The sequence below is a fragment of the Adiantum capillus-veneris genome, chromosome 2 (assembly GCF_014529385.1).
Source record: "Adiantum capillus-veneris isolate H3 chromosome 2, ASM1452938v2, whole genome shotgun sequence".
In the NCBI taxonomy this organism is placed as follows: domain Eukaryota; kingdom Viridiplantae; phylum Streptophyta; class Polypodiopsida; order Polypodiales; family Pteridaceae; genus Adiantum; species Adiantum capillus-veneris.
In genome coordinates, this window is record NC_140932.1 from 17,943,807 (window position 1) to 17,964,655 (window position 20,849).

General features: G+C 44.9%; 1 protein-coding gene across 1 annotated transcript; it reads right to left on the reverse strand.

The window, feature by feature from the left end:
• Positions 1–829: 829 nt before the first annotated feature.
• Positions 830–20,591, reverse strand: LOC147462450 (BTB/POZ domain-containing protein At5g60050-like). The gene is made up of 4 exons (XM_086484025.1): positions 19,294–20,591; positions 1,536–2,347; positions 1,436–1,476; positions 830–1,346 (listed from the first exon to the last, which is right to left on the reverse strand). The coding sequence occupies exons 1-4, from the start codon at positions 20,548–20,550 to the stop codon at positions 1,138–1,140; spliced, it is 2,319 nt and encodes a 772-aa protein (XP_086340151.1). The 5' UTR covers positions 20,551–20,591; the 3' UTR covers positions 830–1,137.
• Positions 20,592–20,849: the final 258 nt, after the last annotated feature.

A 20,849-nucleotide genomic window follows, 5' to 3' on the forward strand; every position in this document is an offset into this window, starting at 1 on the left:
CTGACACCTCAGCATGCGGAATGCACACTCCTGCATCAGTCACGTACACTGACCACTATCAGAGCGCCACTGCATAGACCCACTCCCCCCGACAGTGACGGTCGGGAATGGTCAGTTGAAATATGGACTCCCAGCCTCCACTGGTCGCCCATATTGCTGGGATGGTCAGTTGATGACCATTCCCTACTCCATGAAGTCCCCAGATACTCCATGGTTGGCTACTAGCAACCCCCACTTTTCATAATACAATAATTTTACATCACGCATTCACATTTCTTGGCATTCTGAACTTGAACACTTTACAACATATATTATCTGGAACTACTTCTGCATCCAATGCAATATTGATAATAACCTATGTTACATTCCTAGACATCAAGATGGGAGCTGTCTGACCAATGAAAACTGGCCCTACATTTGCATGCACCATTAGTTCAAGGGAGGTCAAGAAGGGCAGATCCTATAAATAGGAAGCTAGGGTCATTTGATCACGGCTGCCGGACACACGCAAGGTGCACATCCTATGTAACACTACAAGATAAAAACTCCCTGCCTTCATAGGAATTATCTAGAACCACACAATCGACATAAAAGTCTTTTTATTTGCAAAACTGCCTGCATGTATTTCTATCATTACCTTGGGCTCTGCGCAATTTTGTCTGGCCACACCCAAGGAGTCCTCAAACCCTACATGCCTATCCCACAAATGTGAACATTCCTACCATTTAAATGCAAGCTACATTTGTTGCCTTACAACATGCATCGTACATTTTCTTCCCATATTTGTTATCTTCATGTGTGACACTTCCATGTATATCTCCAGCCAAAAAAAAAACAAAAAAAACACCTTCATATTATTGCCACTTTGATCAGAACAATGGTGAATAAGGCCTGTTTGTCACCTTATTCATAAAACTTTCCAACAAGATGCCTCACCAAAGAAAAAGCTTCATAGCCTTCCAACTCTGCAAATTCAAATGAAATCTCGCAATCCTATATCATCACCAAACATTAGATCAAAACAATGGTGAATGAGGACTTGCTTGTAACTCATTCATAAAGCTGCCCCATTGTTTTGTCAAGGATTTTACAACCCAGGGTTCTGCACGAAACCCTAGAAGGCTAAGAGTCAGGATTCTAAATATGAAAGCCAAAAGCTAGCCAGTAGGGAGCTGCTGTTGGTTCATGTACAAAGGCCTGAAAAGCGTAACCCGCATTCAAAAACAGCATCTTCGCCCTTTGTACCACAAAATTGTGCAGGAGCTCCACTACTACATTCACAGGGAGCTTGTAGGTGCTCTGCAAAGCACTGGACCTCAATGCCGCACAATCTTTAAGCAGAGAATCTGGCCATGTTAGCCTAGCACATGAGCAAGGGCATAGAGAAAATGCGTGTTCGGCCAACTGAAAGGTACATAATGGAGCTTCTACTTACTGTATCTCTTCACGATCTCAGAAACGTCCGCCTCCACCAGACTTCAAATGCCCTCTGAAGGTTCGGACAATCATCCCCGTTATTAGAGAAGCGATCAAACCAGGCCAGCAAAATGTTTTGCTGCTGCTTCAAAGGAAGTGTAAGGACGGTTTGGCTTATGCCATCTTCGACAACATTCTTATCAAGGCCTTTGCAGCATCGCTGCATCCAACCAAAATCCTCCACTAAAGGGGGAAGCCAAGTCTGCAACAATGTGTACCTCACATCAACGGGGCAAAGTACTTGTCCTCTTCCTATGGCCACACAAAGCCTTGCCGTGAGGCGACTCACTTCATATCGGAGAACAGTAGCAATCTCCTTATGTATTCTTGCAAGCTCCGACTGATGTGCCCACATTTTCACGAAATCATTGGCCATATGTCTATCCAGGAGGATCTCCAGAAGCCACAAAAGATTGTCTGCTTGATGAGCAATTTCAGCAATTAGGGTACCTCTATCCTCGTTTCCTTGATTCATGAAATCATTCCTAGATGCTTGCAAGAAGAGTGCTGACAGAGCATCTAGGCAAGTAGTGCAAGCTTGATACAAGCTCTCCCTGCTCAAGTCTACGCCATCCCTGTTTTGAGACAAGTTCTCACGCAACATCTTGGAGACAAGTGCCTTCATTTCCCGGCGTGCTTTGTTGTCTTTTCCTTTCGTTACCATCTCAAGCAGCTGAACAACGGTGTCTTCGGAGCCACTACTCTCCTCTGTTTTAAGCCTCTTCAGAACATCTGTCGATGTAAAACTTTCGATCTGAAGCTGCCCAAGTAGAGCCTTCACTTTCTCTTCCTCCTCCTCTGCCCATGGTGCAGCTTCCAAGTACTCCAAGCAACAAATGATACAAGATTCAAACAAGATCAAAGCTGCTACCTGCAAGGCAGAAAATCAATATTAAACGACTGTACTTCATGCCAAAATAGACCAGATATTCTCCCTTTCACACAGATTAAAAATGGAAATATAGTTTTACCAACTCAACCAAACAGACTTTACTACGGAGGTTTGTCATCCTATATGACATGTCAACTGATTTTTACAGTACAACCCCCTAACAGACTTCACTTACCCGACAAGACATTTCCATGCAGCGGATCACTGGCTCTCTCTATGGGCCAGCAGAGAAAAGAGGGAACTGGAAAAATCCCTACAAGCAGAGAATCACATTAACATAAAGCCTCAATCCAAGCCACTGAAGACCTGGGCCGACTTGCAGATCCCGGCCGAGGGCCTAAACCCTAAGAGAAGAAGCAGCAGAAGAAGTTTTACCAACTTACACGTCCTTGCTGAGTGGGCCTATCTTTAAAACAAGCTCCCACCAGCTTATGGGACCCCATCAGATGGGGCCCAAGTCCCTAGGACTTTAAAAATATCAAAATAAAGAAACCCACACACTCAAAGGCCTTTTTACCTAAAGATTGATGACATAGCTGGCTTTTACGCTGACAGGATGTACGGACGCCACAAATCACGCTCACAGCTGCTGATGTGGCAGTAATACAGGATTCCGCGTTTTATGCGCTGCAAGGTTTAGAGAGCATATGCTTTTTGAAACCAAATGCTTTTAGGCTTGTAAGCTTTTCATGTATTGCTTTTCCAAGCCCAAGGGCTTTTGTATATGTGCCATGGGCTCATTCTCTGGCACGTCTCTGCGTAGGAGTGCAGAGGACAGCTTAAATCCGCTTGGTATTGAGTTGTAGCAATGTAAAGAAATACCGAAAGGGGTGCCAGGGTTTGGGACCAATGCTCGCTTGGGGTGGAGCTCCGCCACACTCCCCGTCTCGTGTGTCGTGCATCTCTTTCAATGCAATGTTATTTGAAGTGCTGAAAGTTTTTCGATCTGTTCTTTTCCGTTGGCACGTGGTGCCCCTCCCGTTACAATGTATCCAAGCTCCAATCGTGTGCTTTTCTGAGAGCATACCGGTCCTATCAAAGAGCAGACAAAGCAAGACAGCGCTTCCAACTTTTACAGAAAATTTTTATAAAAGAATCTTCGTGTCCCTGCCCCGGACCTACTAACGACTCCCACCCTTAGTCCATCATGCATCGGGCATGCTCTCGTCTTCATCACTCTGACTTACAAGGCATAAGCCATAACGAACCCAAGACCACTTGCGAAAGAAGCAAAAGATAAAGAAGGAGGAGTTCGTCTCGACAAACCCTACGCATTGACGCAAGTGGATCTTTTGGGCCATTGTTTTTCTTAGAAGTAGTGCCATGTAGTGGCGGATGTCTATAGCTACCAAGCCGCATACTCCAAGGACTTGGCAAGCTTTCAAGAAAAATTTCGCCCAAAGTTACATGCCTTCTGACATCTTCCTTCGGAGTGCAGCCTTCTGGCAGAGTGGGGTACCCTAAAATGCTTGCCACGTAAACCCTAGCAGATTACAACTTGAAATTTCTCGACATCTCTCAGCAAGTGTCTCTTCTCAACCGATAACCTTGGAGGCCTAGTGTGATTGCTATATAGGAACACTATCTGACGATTCAAGAGCTTAAGGACCATGCTATGGTCGACTACAAACTTCTCGAAAAAACCTAACCCTAATTTTTGGTGCAGGTCTCAAGATGGAAAGCCACTCGTCTTTCTGAGCTCCACTGATGTCGAGTTTTAAATTTAATTTAGCAACTTTTTGAATTCTGTTTGAGAACTTGTTTGGTGATTCTGTTGGGAATTTGTTTGAACTGAATGGTATCTATTTTTTACTGTCTTGGTGCCGATTTGAATTGTTTGACTCTGGTTTTAATACTGGTTTCAATGCTAGGTGATTTACTCCCAGGTGGAGTAATGAGAAATGTTGTTTTGGTATTATCTAAACCTCGGAACGACGCATACAAGATGTCTTGGGAGCATTTCGTTGTATGCTTGAAAACCTTGGAACAACGCAGATGGGATGTCTGGGGAGCGGAAAACCTCCGAACAACGCAGACGGGATGTCTGGGGAGCGTTAAATTGTATGCTTGAAACCTTCAAGCGACGCAGGCTACGATCTAGGGAGCATTTGGTTGTATCAATCCTCTGAGCTTAGGCCCGGATTTTCTTAGATTTACTCCCAGGTGGAGTAATGAGAAATGTTGTTTTGGTATTATCTAAACCTCGGAACGACGCATACAAGATGTCTTGGGAGCATTTCGTTGTATGCTTGAAAACCTTGGAACAACGCAGATGGGATGTCTGGGGAGCGGAAAACCTCCGAACAACGCAGACGGGATGTCTAGGGAGCGTTAAATTGTATGCTTGAAACCTTCAAGCGACGCAGGCTACGGTCTAGGGAGCATTTGGTTGTATCAATCCTCTGAGCATAAGGCCCGGATTTTCTTAGGTTATTTGTGGGGGGAGTAACGAGGTAGTCATTGAGTAGCTTCATATTGAAGACCGTCTGTCTCAAAGGAGTGCTTAGCGATGTTGTTCATTGTGTCTTGTAACATGCATATGTGAGCATTTGTATTGCATTGTGATGTGCCAATCATTGAATATTCCTGATTGGGTGAGATTGCCTGGGTATGTAATTTTAGTGCATCGAGACACCCGTTAGAGATCACCATGGCCTGGGTGTGATGGCTAATTTTGCTACACCAGAATAACATGAGCTCCGAATTGGAATGAGAAAGTTACAGCAATATAAAGAAATACCAAAAGGGGCGCCACGGTTTGGAGCCAGTGCTCTCTTGGGGTGGAACTTCGCCACTTGTCACAAATTGCTAACATGTCAAGCCACTGAAGAATGGAGCCAACCTGCAGATCCCTAGCCGAGAGGCCTAAACCCTAGAAGCAACAGAAGAAGTTTTACCAACTTGCAAAGTCTTGCTAGTGGCCTATTTTAAAGACCAATTCCCACCAACTTATGGAACCCCGTTCGAAGGGACACTAGTGACACAAGACTACTCAAATAAAGCGGGACCCACTCACACACACAGAGGATGCATCAAAATCTGATGACGTGGCAGCTGTACGAAAGACCCGAAAATTACGCTGGCATGATGACATGGCAAATTGTACGGACAGTCCTGGATTTTGCGCTGGCAAGCTGTATAGATTTCTGAAAATTGCGCTGACAGCTTTCAGGCGCCAGCTTTTGAAGCAATTGCTTTTGAGTTTGTAGCTTTTTATGTGATTGATTTTCATGGCCAAGGGCCTTTAAATATGAGCCAAGGCTCATTCTCTGGGAAGGGTGGAACATTCGCGGCACCTTCAACAATCTCAAATAGCGCCTTCCCCGTCGAAGAGTGTATCGTGTTATTGTAGGCAAATTCCACCAAAGGTAGATACTTTTCCCATTGAGTCTTCTAATCCGAGATATAAGATTTCAATAAATCTAAAACCATTGAATTGGCAATCTCATATTGCCCGTCAATCTGCGGGTGGAAAGTTGACGAGAACTGCAACCGCGTGCCAATGTTCTCCCAAATTGCCTTCGAAAACAAACTCGTAAATCTGGGGTCCTTTCGGAGACAATCGTCTCAAGCATGCCATGTAATCTGAAAATCTAGGCCACAAATAGTTTCGCTAAGTGATCCAGCTTGACTGTTTTCTTCACTGGAATGAAATGAGCCTGCTTACTAAATCTGTCAATAACAGTCTAGATACCATGGTGACCACTCTGTGTTCTCTGGAGATCAAAAATGAAATCCATTGCAATACTTTCCCAGGGGTGGGTGGGTATGGGCAAAGGCTGTAACAATCCTTGTGCTTTATGTATGTCAAACTGACCTTTTGGCATACCAAGCAACTGCGCACAAACTCTTCGACATCCTTCTTGAGTCTCGGCCAAAAGACGAATCTCTCTACCCCTTTCATGGTGGTAGCAATGCCGCAGTGACCCGTAAAAGGTGGACAGTGGCATTCAGTCATAACCTTTTCCCTCAACGGCTGTGTAACACACAACATGGTTTTCCTCATCAAGTAGCCATCCCGAATGGAATATCCCGCTTGTGTCTCCCCATCCCGAATCCGTGTGAAAACGTTTGCAAAATCTGGATTTGTGGCATACTGGTCGACCATATCCTCGAAGCTCCTATGATGTACCGCGGAAATAGCCAGAACCACGGTTTCCGAGACAAAGCATCTACCACCACATTCTTATGTCCTTGAACATGGACAATCTGGAAGTGAAATTGTGACAAGATGTTCGTCCACTGCATCTGCTTTTCCGATAGTTGCTTTTGTAACAAGAAGTAGCGTAAACTCTGATGGTTTGTAAAGACAGTAAAATCCGCTCCGAGTAGGTAATGTCGCCACTGAGTAAGAGCATGGATAACCGCCAAAAGCTCTTTCTCATAAATCTGTGTTGTCAATTCCGGCCTTGAGAACAACCGGCTCTCATAAGCAATGACATGGCCTTCTTGTATTAAGACCACACCCAGACTACGACCACAAGCATCACAATATACTTCAAATGACTTCTGCAAGTCCGACAAAGTCAAAACTGGTCCCGTAGTCAATTTCTCTTTCAAAGTCTGAAAGGCAGTCACCTCTATGGGTCCCCACCAAAAAGGGACTCCTTTCTGTGTCAAGATATGCAAAGGGGAAGCAACCTCTGCAAACTTCCGGATAAACCGCCTGTAGTACGAACACAGTCCCAAGAAGCTTCTAACTTCATGGACATTCTTCAAATCGGGCCAATCACGGATAGTCTCTATCTTGGCCGGATCCATCTGCACTCCTGCTGCTGAGACAATGTGTCCCAAAAAGTGTATCTCTGGTAGGAAACATTCACTTTTCTTTGCATTAATCACTAACTTGTGATCTCGTAATGCCTGAAAGACCTGAAGCAGATGATCTCTATGTTCTGCCTCATTCTTGGAGAAAACCATGATATCATCAATGAAAGTGCCATTCAATAGCATGTACTCTCGAAAAATCTTGTCCATCATCCGGTCAAATGTTGCAAGAGTATTAGTTAAGCCAAAAGGCATCATCAAAAACTCAAATAACCCAAAAGTCGTCCGACAGGTTGTCTTGTAGACACCTCCCAGCACGATTCTGATCTAATGATATCCACTCTTCAAATCAATCCTGCTAAAACACGAGGATCCCTGTAATCTGTCGAGTATATCATCGATCTTAGGAATCAGTAATCTGTTCTTGATGGTGATTTTGTTGAGAGCTCTATAATCGATGCACATTCCCCAAGATCCATCTTTCTTCAAAACCAACAACACTGGAGAGCAATACTATGAAGTACTAGGCTAGACAAGACCCTTTTCCAAGAGGTCTTTCACTTGGTTCATAATCTCTTCGTTCTGTGCTTGGCTCACACGATAAGGTGGTCGGTTCGATGGTGTGCGTCCAGGTATCAGATCAATTGTCACGTGACACATCCAACCCTATGTGTCCGTGGACACGCTACAACATGACAAGGGTTCAGTCAGTCAAGTAAGTCTAGAATAGGAAGTGTTCTGGCACTTTTGTGAGTCTGTTCGCAGACCGTGCATGACCAGTCACTTAGTGTAGATGCATATCCTCTAGTTGCACACAGCATGATCATAAGCATTCCCATCAAAATCCATCAGAATCCTTCAGAGGAATTTTCCAGTGTATTTGACCTATTTTCCCTATTTTTGACATTTTTCACTTATTATTTTCAAGTGACTTTTGTTGGAAAGTAGGTAGGGCAAATTGAGTAAGTTTGTATATAAGCAAACCTAGACTAGCACTAATTGGCAGAAGAGGCAGCAGGAGCACAAGCTCAACAGGCAACTTCTCAACAAGAACCCCCTTGGTGGCGTTTTCTCCTCCAAGCAAGAAGACCTTCCCCTAGCGTTTTCATCAGCAAGTTAGCATTGCCAGAAGACCTCAGCCCTAGCGTTTTTTATCTAATTGCATCGCAAGACAACCTCATGGCCTAGCGTTTCCAGAACCCAAATCGCCCTCCCTTTGCATGGCGATTTTCAGCAAATAAGGAACCAACAGATTTCAGCCTTTGAATCCCTAAAGACCAGCAGATTTCAGCCCGCCAAGACCAGCCCATATCAGCGTTTTTGGTGCCAGACAATTTCAGCCATTAGCGTTTTTGGGACAGCAGCAAATCTGCAGCGCCATTAGCGTTTTTGGACAGCAATGCAAAAGCATCAGTTTTCAGCCCTTAGATCGGTCTCGCCATCCCCGTCGTCGTCGTCGATCTAGCGTAGACTTGCATCAGTCACATGCATCCACTTTGTACCGATTTATGCAATCAATAGTAGACCACTCTCGCCAACGAGAGTGGGGCCTTCGGAGGAGGGTTTTACAACATCTCTGGTGTCGTATTCTCTTCTCTCTTTATCTCTCAGTCTCATACACTTTTCCACACAGTGTCCATTCACTTTGTTTGTGATCATTGCATTCTCTCATTGAGAACGGAAGGCTCTCCCTTCCATAAGAACAAAAGGAACCTTGAGCACAATTCGGAGCACTCATCTTGAGCAAAGTTCAAACATTCATTCTGCTGCACCTTACATCAATGGTATGATCTTCAGGACGAGCAGGTGGTAACTCGCCTGGCAGGCCCTCTGAGAAGCAATCGGCATGAGAGTAGAGAAAATCTTAGCGTTCTTTATCAAGTTCAGACATATTTGTCCTATCCTCATCACTTAACTCTTTCATAAAGATCGAGTAAACAAACAGACTCGATTTCATTAATTTAGAAATGGCCGAAGCCGATACAATAGGGACAGAATCGCCCTTCAATTGTCTGCCCTTCTCTGTAGTCAATGTCGCTTTCGTCGCCCGATAGTCGACCACGGCGTTGTTCTTGTGGTACCAGGGAATTCCCAAGAGAACATCACAACCTTCCAAAGGCATTATGTAAAAGTCCTCATGCCCCAAATACCCCTGACAATGCAACCGAAGTTTGCCAATGACAGGTGTAATGGCTACATCCCTGCCAGGTGCCGCTAGAACTGCCTCCGCAAGTGGTCCCATCGAATCGGGAGTGATCTCGAGCCGCGCCGCCAATTCCGGTGAAATGAAGTTTGCCTTGGCTCCTCCATCAAAGAAGATCAGTGCCTCTTGGTCTTTCATTTTGCCCCAAGCTTGGCAAAGTTCTATACTCTCGTCCATCGTGCTGGGATCGGTATCCACGCAATCTGGAACCAGTTCTGTTTTCATCTTACCTTTTCTTCCACGTTCCTCAGCTGCTCTCGAACTCTTAGGCCTTTCGTCGTCCTTGTCATTCTATTCTTTCTGTGCCTTTTTAGGCCACTTCACGGAGATATGTCTAGTTTTCCCGCATCCCAAGCACTTCCCCTCCTTGATGAAGTGAGCTCGCTCCTGAGGAGTAAGCTTGGGTCGTGCATCTTTCTTTTTTGAGATGCTCTTTCTCTTTCTACTTCATTTGTCGAAGTCTGTTCAGCTCTTTGTGTCATGATCTCATCGGTGGGGTAGGTCAAACTGCCAGAGTGAATGGCAAAGCCCCGTTTCGCATGACTCATCAACTCCTGAATAGAAGCTGACTTCTGTTCCAAGCAGTGATCTCGGATCTCTGCAAGTAGACCCAAGGTAAACCGCTCAATCTGTTCCTTGAACGAGAAGAGACGGGTAGAAAAGAGCTCTAGAATCTCTCTCAATAACCGTCCACTGTATCTTTCTTGGTCATCCGAAGATGGTTCCAAGCAGTTCGGATATCCTGTTCATACTCTCAAGTCAACCAAGAAGAAATAAAAAGCCTCTTGAATTTCAGCCATTTAACCGACGCAGTCTTGCTTAATAGAAGCGTGGACCACCAAGTTCGAGCATTCCCCTTAATGTAAGAGGCAGCTCTCCGAATCTTAGAGTGCTCTGAGTAGCGTCCTCCCGCGAAAGCGATGTCAAACTGCTGTACAAAAGACACAGCCTTCGAAGCATCTCTATATCCCGAAAACGTGTCAAATTTAATTGACTGTCTACCCTCCTTAAACTCTCGGACTATTTTGCTTTTATCTTCCAGAAAGTCATACTGGTTGGCTTTGTAAAAATTCTTCTTCTTTGCATAAAAGTTGTTGTCGTCAGAGTCTTAACTGTCTGTAGACGAGTACTCTGTAGAACTGTCACTCACGGGGCGAGATTTAGACTTCTTTGCCTTTTTCTTGCCCTTTCCGAAGCGATGCTTCTTGCTTCGCTTTTTGCCTTTTCAGTCTTCTTTGCTCGAGTCAGATGAGCTAGAAGAACTGTCAGAAGAAGAAGAACTGGGTACTTCTTCAAATCGAACACGCTTCTTTTGTTTCTTTGCCTTTTCAAATGTCGACTGACGACCCAAATGGCTCGGGAAGTCAGTGTCTTTCTTCTGCTTTTTGCCGTGCTTTTTAGCTTTGTTTTGCGTGTCAAAAAGCTGAGCAATTCGTGCATCAACCACCTCTTCTAATTCCTTCTCTATATACTTATTGTGAGCAGAAGGTTTCTTGAGAGCGAGTTTTGGGGGTGGTGTGGTGGTTTTCTGCCACTGCGCGTGCACCTCCTAGAAAGAAGTCTCGCTCATATATTTTGCAAATTTTGGGTCCTTCGCAAAATTGAGCATCATCTTTGTTGCATCGCCGATCGATTGACAACGCTCCATCTCTCGACACTCCGCCTGAGTAGGCCGGGGCGGGCCATACTCCTTGCCGGAATCTTCGTTGTGATCCCTCCCGCACCTCCGAATGCAGAGGGAGTCAACTGATCTTTGCCTAACCATAGGTGCCGTGGAAAAAAAAAATTGGGATCGGATTTCCCGTAGAAGAGAAATCGGCCGTGCTCTGATACCACTGTAACAGACTTGGACACTCCAAGTCAAGAATCTACCACGACAGCACCAAATAACCACTTCAAAACAGTCCACAGTTCACAATTGATTCAACAATGGCCCGCTGGAGTTCCGTGCCTAGAGATATTGGCCCCAAAGACTAGCGCCCCTTTCGGTATTTCTTTTTGTATTAATCTGAGTTCAAAGTACAAGAGTGCGGGCAGGCGCTCACACTCAGACTCTGCGTCCAGATGCTCTGAGTTGTGAGAGGCCAACCCGCGTATTTAAAGGTTACAAGGGATGCCAAAAGCAGAGCCCCAAAAGCTGAAAATCAAAAGCTCAAAAGCTTTGTAAAAATAAAGCAGGAATTACTCTTTTTCTCTCTCTCTTGCTAAAACAAAGCAAAGAGGCTCTCTCTCTCTCTCTCTCTCTCTCTCTCTCTCTCTCTCTCTCTCTCTCTCTCTCTCTAAAATAAAGCAAAGAGACTTTTTTCTCTCTCCCATCAATTGTGTAGAAAAAGCAATTCCAAAAAGCTTCCAAAAATTCCGCCACATTTTGCGGGCTGCCACGTCAGCAAGTGTACGAAAATTCCGCATTTCAAGGGTTGCCACGTGTCTTTTTTTTGCAATTAGGGTTAGGGTTTTTGCAATTAGGGTTTTCAGCAGCGAGCAACCACGTCATCACTTTGTGACACCTTCGCCAAGAAGCATGCCAAAGAATGAGCCCTAACCTCATATTTAAAGGCCCTTGGCCTAAAAAGCAATTACAATGAAAAGCCTTCAAAACTCAAAAGCTTTTGGTCCAAAAGCAAAGCCAAAAAAAGCTGCCAACGTAAATCACGGAAATCCGTACAGCTGCCACGTCATCAACCAACGCAAAACGCAGAAATCCGTACAACCTGCCACGTCATCATGTCAAAGCAATTTTTAAAAAACTACCATGTCATCAGTTTGCAGGTCCTGCTTTATTTTAATCTTTATGTCACTTGGGACTCCATCGGACGGGGTCCCCATAAGTTGGTAGGACTTCTTCCTCTGTTACTTGTTCTTCTTAGGGTTTAGGCCCCTCGGCCGGCATCTGTAAGTTGGGTCCATTCTTTAGGCTTTGATACGTCAGCAGTTTGTGACATCTCCCCTTCTTGAAAGAGAGTAATCGCCCGCGATTACAGCATATCTGCAAAACAACTCAAGTTAGCTCAAAAAAAATTCCGAGGGACAATTGCTCTTTTTGTTAAGGAGTTAGCTTCTCCTTTTGGCTCTTTTGATCAAGGAGTTAGCTTCTCTTTTCATCCAAATCGGAACTCTCGATATTCACGCGTAGTAAAATTAGCCATCACACCCAGACCATACTGATCTTCCACAGGTGTCTTGATGCACTAAAATTACATACCCAAGCAATCTCATCCAATTAGGAATATTCAATGGTTGGCACATCACAATGCAACACAAATGCTCACATATGTATGTTACAAGACATAGAAACATAAAGCCGCCGATGAATACTCCCCCCGCAAATAACCATCCAGGTCCAAGCCATGAACTGTTCAACGACTCCCTCATCACTCCTTCCGCAAATATACCTAGATGAATCCAGGATAACCCCATATTCACCCTTGAAGGAAAGTGCAAGTATAGACCCATGGTAGTCACCCACAAGACAATATAACCATCAACTCCATCATGCATAGTATTGACTAAATACCACGACATCCCCACTAACGTCGTCAGTGCCCAATAGTGGGTGTAGAACTAGGTACTAACATATGCTCCCCAACACAACACACACCACATGCACGCACACACACATGAGCATACATCAACACAAAGTTCAGCGTGCTGAGTTTCTGTCATGACTCCGGAGATCAAGGGCAAACTCAGCCATAATGAAGCCTAGCACTAAAAGAAGCATTAAATCGGAAAAATTAGCACAAAAATGAGGTAGTTGATAGGGCATACGCCACCACAAAAGATAGAAAGAATTAGCACAATATCAACTGGTCGTAACTCGGACGAAAACTTCACAATGCAAAGTCTGCATGTCTGCAATACGACTAAAAAATATACCTAGATGAATCCAGGATAAGCCCAGATTCACCCTTGAAGGAAAGTGCAAGGTATAGACCCATGGTAGTCACCCACAAGACAATATAACCATCAGCTCCATCATGCATAGTATTGACTAAATACCACGACATCCCCACTAACGTCGTCAATGCCCAATAGTGGGTGTAGAACTAGGTACTAACATATGCTCCCCAACACAACACACACCACACGCACACACACACACACATGAGCATACATCAACACAAAGTTCAGCGTGCTGAGTTTCTGTCATGACTCCGGAGATCAAGCGCAGACTCAGTCATAATGAAGCCTAGCACTAAAAGAAGCATTAAATCGGAAAAATTAGCACAAAAATGAGGTAGTTGATAGGACATACGCCACCACAAAAGATAGAAAGAATTAGCACAATATCAACTGGTCGTAACTCGGACGAAAACTTCACAATGTGAAGTCTGCATGTCCGCAATACGACTAAAAAATATACCTAGATGAATCCAGGATAAGCCCAGATTCACCCTTGAAGGAAAGTGCAAGGTATAGACCCATGGTAGTCACCCACAAGACAATATAACCATCAGCTCCATCATGCATAGTATTGACTAAATACCAGACATCCCCACTAACGTCGTCAGTGCCCAATAGTGGGTGTAGAACTAGGTCATGAGATATAGAGGCCTTTTACAACCGAACACCCCCCAGACCGCAACCTGCGTCGTTTGGAGGAGCTGAGAGTAACCACTGCTCAGACTTCTTAATACTCCCCCCGTAAATAACCATGCAGGTCCGGGCCATGAGTAACAACAATACTCTTCCCTTTAATAACCACAAGGGTCCAAGCCATGAGTAAAAACAACACTTTTCAATCATTCAATACTCCCCCCGCAAATAACCACAAGGGTCCGTGCCATGAGTATGAACAAGCATTCTCAAACATCATTTCTCACTACTCCACCCGAGAGTAAAATCACCAATCATTGAAACCAGTATTAAAACCAGAGTCAAACATTTCAAATCGACACCAAAACAGGTTCAAAACAGATACCATGTACTGTGTTGATGCAATATAAAGAAATACCGAAAGGGGCGCCAACGTTTGGGGCCAATACTCTCTGGGGTGGAATTCCGCCACTCCGTGTCGCGTGTCGTCTCTCTATTTCAGTTCAATTGTTATTGAAGTGCTAAAAGTCTGTTCAGTCTGTTCTTTTCTATTGGCACGTGGTGCCCGTCTTGTGATAGTGGTATCAGAGCATCAGGCGTGTGCTTTTCTGAAAGCATACCGGTTCCACAAAAGAGCAGACAGAGCAAACCAAAGACTATTGGAAATTTATTCGAGGCGTTGGAAATTTATTCGAGGTATCTTCGCTCTCCTACCTGGACTTAATTAGCCACTCCCACCCTTACTTCATCGCGCATCTTCACCGCTCATGTCTTACAGGGCATAAGCCATTAAGATCACCTGCAAGAAAAGGATCCATGTCACATGACACATCCAACCCTATGTGTCCGTGGACAAGCTACAGCATGATCAGGGTTCAGTCCGTCCAGTCAAGTCTAGATTAGCATTGATTTGGCACTTTTGTGAGTCTATTCGTAGACCGTGCATGCCCAGTCACTTAGCATAGATGCATATCCTCTGGTTGCACACAACATGATCATCAGTATTCCCTTCAGAATCCATGAGATTCAGTCAGGAGAATTTTCCACTGCATTTAGTCTATTTTCCCTATTTTTGGTATTTTCACTTATTATTTTTAAGTGACTTCCCAACAAAAGTAGGTAGGGCAATTTTGCCAAGTTAATATATAAGCAAACCCAAGTTAGCACTTTCTGGCAGAAGAGGCAGTAGGAGCACATGCTCAACAGGCACCTTCTCAGCAGAACCCCAGCACTTGGCGTTTTTGGTTCTCCCAACCTCGCCATACACTTCAGCCCCAACGTTTTGGTTTGCCATCGCCAGCCTCCACCACAGCCTGGCGTTTTCAGCATTTCCTACCCGCATACGACCCCTATTCCCTAGCGTTTGCAGATTCCCCATGATCGCCATCAAATCCCAGATTCTGCTAGCGTTTTCCAATTTCAGCCATTAGCGTTTTGGATTTCCATCCGCAACAACAGAGCAGAGCATCAGCGTTTTTGGTTTTCAGCCCAAATTGCAGCAGATGCTTAGCGTTTTCAGCAAGCCTTAGCAGCAGACAGTTCATCCCTAGTTGGTTGCAGAAGAACCCCCATTTTCAGCCATAAAAGCGCAGCCAAAACAGTCATTTTCAGCCACCCAAAACAGCCCAAAGATTTGCAGATTTTCAGCAGTTAGAAGACCACAGATTTCAGCCCTAAACCGGTACTCGAGACACTGCACCTTCGCCAAGAAGCATGCCAGAGAATGAGCCCTAACCTCATATTTAAAGGCCCTTGGCCTACAAAGCAATTACAGTGAAAAGCCTTCAAAACTCAAAAGCTTGTGGTCCAAAAGCAAAGCCAAAAAAAGCTGCCAGCATAAATCACGGAAATCCGTACAGTTGCCACATCATCATGTCAACACAATTTTCGGAAAACTGCTATGTCATCAGTTTGCGGGTCCTACTTTATTTTAATATTTATGTCACTTGGGGCCCCATCAGAAGGAGTCCCCATAAGTTGGTAGGAAGTCCGTACAGCCTGCCATGTCATCATGTCAACGCAATTTTCGGAAAACTGCCATGTCATCAGTTTGCGGGTCCTACTTTATTTTAATATTTATGTCACTTGGGGCCCCATCAGAAGGGGTCCCCATAAGTTGGTAGGACTTCTTCTGTTACTTGTTCTTAGGGTTTAGGCCCCTCGGCCGACATCTGTAAGTTGGCTCCATTCTTTAGGCTTTGACACGTCAACAGTTTGTGACACCATTCCTTGCCTTCAATGGTGCAAAGGATAAAACAGATGCAGACTCTTGCAACACGACTTCAGTCGCTGCAATTGAATCTTTGGGCACAACTTGTTCCACAAATAAACCTTTACAGATGGATATACCTCCAAACAATACTCTATCTCAGTCTACGACATCCCTTCAAGAGGATTTTACTGTTCCAGACAAACCAATGGAATACCTTACAAATTTTCAACCAGTGGTCTTCACTCCACAGAAAACTCAAGTTAGTTTACCAATAGTTTCACTCGAAGCAGATAAAGATTCAATCTTTTCTTGGATAAAGCTCGAAGTTACAAAAGACTTTGACAAAGGCACTTATCACGTTGTAGATATGATTGGTTTTCAGTTTGGCACAATAGTTATGGTCAATAATAGTGCCATGACGTGGAAATTAACAGAAAGAGCTTTGGATGCAGAAGCACTAGAACAATACCTTTCCCTCTCTTGGAGTTTCTACAACTACCTTGGGTTTTATTTTAAATGGGAGGAAATGTCACGATTGTGATGTATTTTTTGTCTTGGTATTACCTTCTCGCTTGGTTCTCTTGCAGATACGAAGACGTACCAGATCCAAGACCCCGATTCTCCAAAGAATGCGTCTCTTCACCCAAGAGTCGCAACTGTTTGCAAATAGCCATGCCTCTTCAGCGAATGGCTGCACCTTTATGCCGAAGGGTCACAACTCTACAACAAAAGACAAGACTATTGGCCTAGAGTCATGTCTCTTGACCTATGGTCATGTCTTTTCATCGTGTCTATTCAGTTTCTATATAAGAACACCTTTGTAACACATTTCAATCAATAAATCAATCAAACACAGAGTCTTATGAGTCTTGTCTCTGAGTCAAGTTCAAGTTTCTTAAGTCTTAACCATGAGTTTAAGTACTTAATTAAGGATTAATAACTAGAATCCTTACATCAAGGACATAGAGACATTGTCATCGGTTGCACCTCCCATTGAGGTGACCAAATGGTGTCCTCAACCACCAAAAGGTGAGACATAGTTCTCAAAGCGAAGCTCTCTCTCCCTCTTGAAGCATTCAAGCTTTGCCTACAACTTCCTCATGCTTGGCCGCTTGTCCACTTGTGGTGGAGCACTAAGAGGGCTATTTTAGCATTTCTTAGTGATGAATACAGCTGCATGTCAGAGTCTTCATCCATGGTTGGGAGAGAATGTAGAGCCCGAGCAGACGTGGAAGAAGGTGAAGACGCTTGATCCTATGGTGAAGCCCATTGTTCACCTACTTCAAGCCATTGATGGCATGCAACCATGAGTCTATGAAGCCATGGATTGGATGATTGAGAAGCTTGATGATCTTGTGACAGACGAGCCTCGAGGACAACCACGAAGAAATCACGTCCTTGTGTGTTTCTAGGTAGAACGCCTACTGCTCTCCCCTACATACAACGGCCTTCATGGTCAACCCCGAATTTCAAGACAGAAAGAAAGAGAGGGATAAAGAGGTCATGAATGGGTTCAATCTTGTCTTAAAACACCTTTTAACAAAGATCATCGGCACACGGTTAGGGATCAACTCTCTCTCTATCGGCAAAAGAAGAGCACCTATATCTCTACTAATGCACAGTTCGATCACACGAAGATTGGGCGTCACTATGGTGGGAGGATTATGAATCAGACGGGCCTAAGTTGCAACGGTTTGCCGTTCATGTTCTTTGCCAAGCCATGAGCTCTAGTTGCTTGGAGCAACTTTGGAGTGTGTACGGCTAGCTGCATTGCCTCTAGGAAGAGGAACCATCTAGGGGTCCAGAGGGCCAATGACTTAGTGTTTGTGAGCGCTAACGTGCACATGCTTTGCAAGGAACAGACAAAGAAAACAGATCCCTTCACTGAGTGGGAGATGACACAGGATGAGGCCACTTCGGCCAATGAGCATTCAGGGGACAAGGAAGAGACACAGGCAGAGGCAGACGTGGCTCCTATCTTTAGCCTTGATGACTTCGACTTTCAAGATGTGGAGATTCATATTCCGCCTTCTCACGAGGCACTTCCGAGGTTTGACGTGCCACTGTGGGTCAGCCTCACCCACTCCCTAATCAGGCTCTAACCTTTTTTTGCCTCTTTTTTACGTACGATTTTAAGCCCTTGAGGTATGTACTTATCTACTTGTAGTCTTCATAACGCCATCAATGTTTTATTGATGTATTTTACGATTATGAGTCATGTTTCTTGTCTTTTTTGGTGCAATCCAATGCTCAAAGTTTTCTTAGCACTATGATACATATGTGTAGCTCAAAAAAATCTCAAAAAAAATGAAAAAAAAAATTGCCGTTCTGGGTCTCGGCACCGACCCCGACCCCATTCCACATACCATGTTTCTATGCTCCTCTCGTAAGATTATGTCATTGTCACTTATAGAGCAAATTGTCCTGAGAGTAAGGATGATAGCATCTATCTCTCAAGTCCAATCTGGGAGGATGGCACTCATCCATCACTCAGCATTCACCTCAGGTCAAAGCTCTTGCAGATCCTTGTTAGAGCTTTATGTTCACCTTCCATATGCTTTCATTCTTGCTTATGGCTTTTCTCACGTGCACTCAAGCCCTTTGTTGTGGGTTGGCCACCATTTCACCCTCCTTGTAGGGATTCCAGGCACATATAGAGTTTGCACGAGGCATTTTGCCCATTTTATATTTTGTTCCCAATTGTGCATTTTTTATGTTTGTATTCTTAGAGGTTCTGCCCGAGCAAGTGATGGCTCACTATATTAGTGCAAGCCCTATAAGTTTTCTCTGATCAACTTGTATCATTTAGCCTCTAGATTTATTGAGTTGCAGGCTTCACCTCTCTCTCTCTCTCTCTCTCTCTCTCTCTCTCTCTCTCTCTCTCTCTCTCTCTCATGTTCCCATGTTTGTCTCTCTTCTGTTGCACACAATGACAGTCCTCTCCCAAGATCTTTCATTATGTGGTGCCAAAGGTAGAAATTTTGCATCCCGTAGACCACAAAAAGACTCTTTTAAGCACTTGTATAGACAGTGGAGGTTTTCCTTTTGTCCTTGATGGATTTGACCATTCCTATTGGTCTTCTCAGAGGAGCCCAGTCAACGCAGCTGTTCTTAACAGAAAAGGGAGCATTTTTACGTTGGTTCTCATCTTATGCAAAAATCTTGCAATGCACGAGAAAGAGAGGCAACCAAAATACAAGATCACACCTTGAGAATCGCAAGAACTCGAGGGACATTGCATTTGATGAGCCTTGCTTGCAGGTCTTGGCAATACAGCAGATGCAGTGTCTCTTGAAACACTTCCAAGTCCTCACAGTCTTCGATTTCAAGGAGGTATGAAGTTGCACCCTGCCGTTTCTGTTGATTGCACCATGCCTCTGAAAGCCTCGCACCAAAATACTTGCTACGCTCTACCAAGATGCAGCTATGGAGGCTGAGGCAGACCTCTCCTCCATCCCTGCCTTTCAGAACAAGATTAACATCGCTACACTCAGCATTGTTGAATAGAGGGTTTCTTGCATTTCCCCCGTTCAGAACAGCTACACTTGATCGTGACCTCTGCAGAGTCAAAGGTGCAGGCACAGCCCCTTCTTTCTGCTTTGACCTCAGCTCTGCATCCCTTGACATCATGTTGAAGAGAGTATTCGCCTTTGCTGGCTTATCTGGTGGAATGTTAAGAGTATTTGGCTTCGCTGACTTATCTGGTGGAGGAGATGGTGCAAAGGGGGGAGCATGCAGAGCGCTATGCACTAGGCCTGCGGTTGCTTTTCCGGTGGACGTATAGAGAGGAGACACGATCTCTGCAGAAGCAGCTATGGTTTCTTGCATGAGTGGAGAAACCCGTCCGGGGGAGTGCCTTCTTTGTGATCGTTCCATAAAACCTTGCTTGATGAGGTTGGAGACCTCACCAGACTTCAAAAGCTCCCAAGAGTTGCGATTGTCTTCTCCTTTACTGCTGTACTGCTTGCCATTGCTTGCAGCCAGGTCTACAAGGTCGTTTCGGTGACTGTGGCTACGATGAGAAGAGGTAGGCAAAGAATGCTTGCTCTGCTGCTTAGACTGCTGAGGCCGACCTTGAGAATGCTGCAGACTAGGCTTTCTGCGACCGCGAAAGAGGAGAAGCTCTGCAACATGACTTCTTTGCAGATGCGGATGGGGGGTGGAGAGTGAGGATTTAGAGGGCTCAATGTGAGCAATTTCTGAGAGGGTGGGGAGGGAACGGCGAAGAGGGGGGAGGTCCGTAGAGGACGAAGAAGAAGAAGAGGGAGAAGACGAGGAGGGTGGGGAGGGGGAAGGAAGAGAGAGGGGCTGCAGGGGGCCAGGAAGAGAGACGCAACACATGAACAGGGGAGGAGATGGAGACGGAGATGGCGAGGAAGCAGCAGCAAAATGGGGAACTGCTGGGGAAGAGCTCGAGGCAACTGGCGTTCGTTTGTTCTGGTTCGCAGACGAAGGCATGGCCATTCTTCCAGAACCTCAGAACTGCGCGACAAAGCGGGAGAATGTTTTTTGCATTCCACACTCTTTAGAAATTAGGCCTGTCTTTTGGGCAGGCTATACTGTATACTGTATAATTATTAATAGAGCCTTTTAGGCTGGTGGGTGCACACGAGGCTCACTGCCGTTCGCAATCCTCGTCAATAAGCGACACGGGGTCAGAGTCAAGGGATCGACGGCGGGTGTGGAATCCACATGCTTTGCAGCGATACGCGCTAGCTAAGTTGGTTAAGGGGCTGCTCTATGAAGTGGGAGGTTGTGGGTTC

What these genes read in the sequence shown, in the direction of transcription:
- LOC147462450 (XM_086484025.1), bottom strand. Translation starts at nt 20,550, where the DNA reads ATGGCCATGCCTTCGTCTGCGAACCAGAACAAACGAACGCCAGTTGCC. An exon ending in GAGTTCTTGCGATTCTCAAG is followed by an intron (nt 2,348 to 19,293) that starts GTGTGATCTTGT and finishes TCTGCCTTGCAG; the next exon opens with GTAGCAGCTTTGATCTTGTT. An exon ending in CAAAACATTTTGCTGGCCTG is followed by an intron (nt 1,477 to 1,535) that starts GTTTGATCGCTT and finishes GGGCATTTGAAG; the next exon opens with TCTGGTGGAGGCGGACGTTT.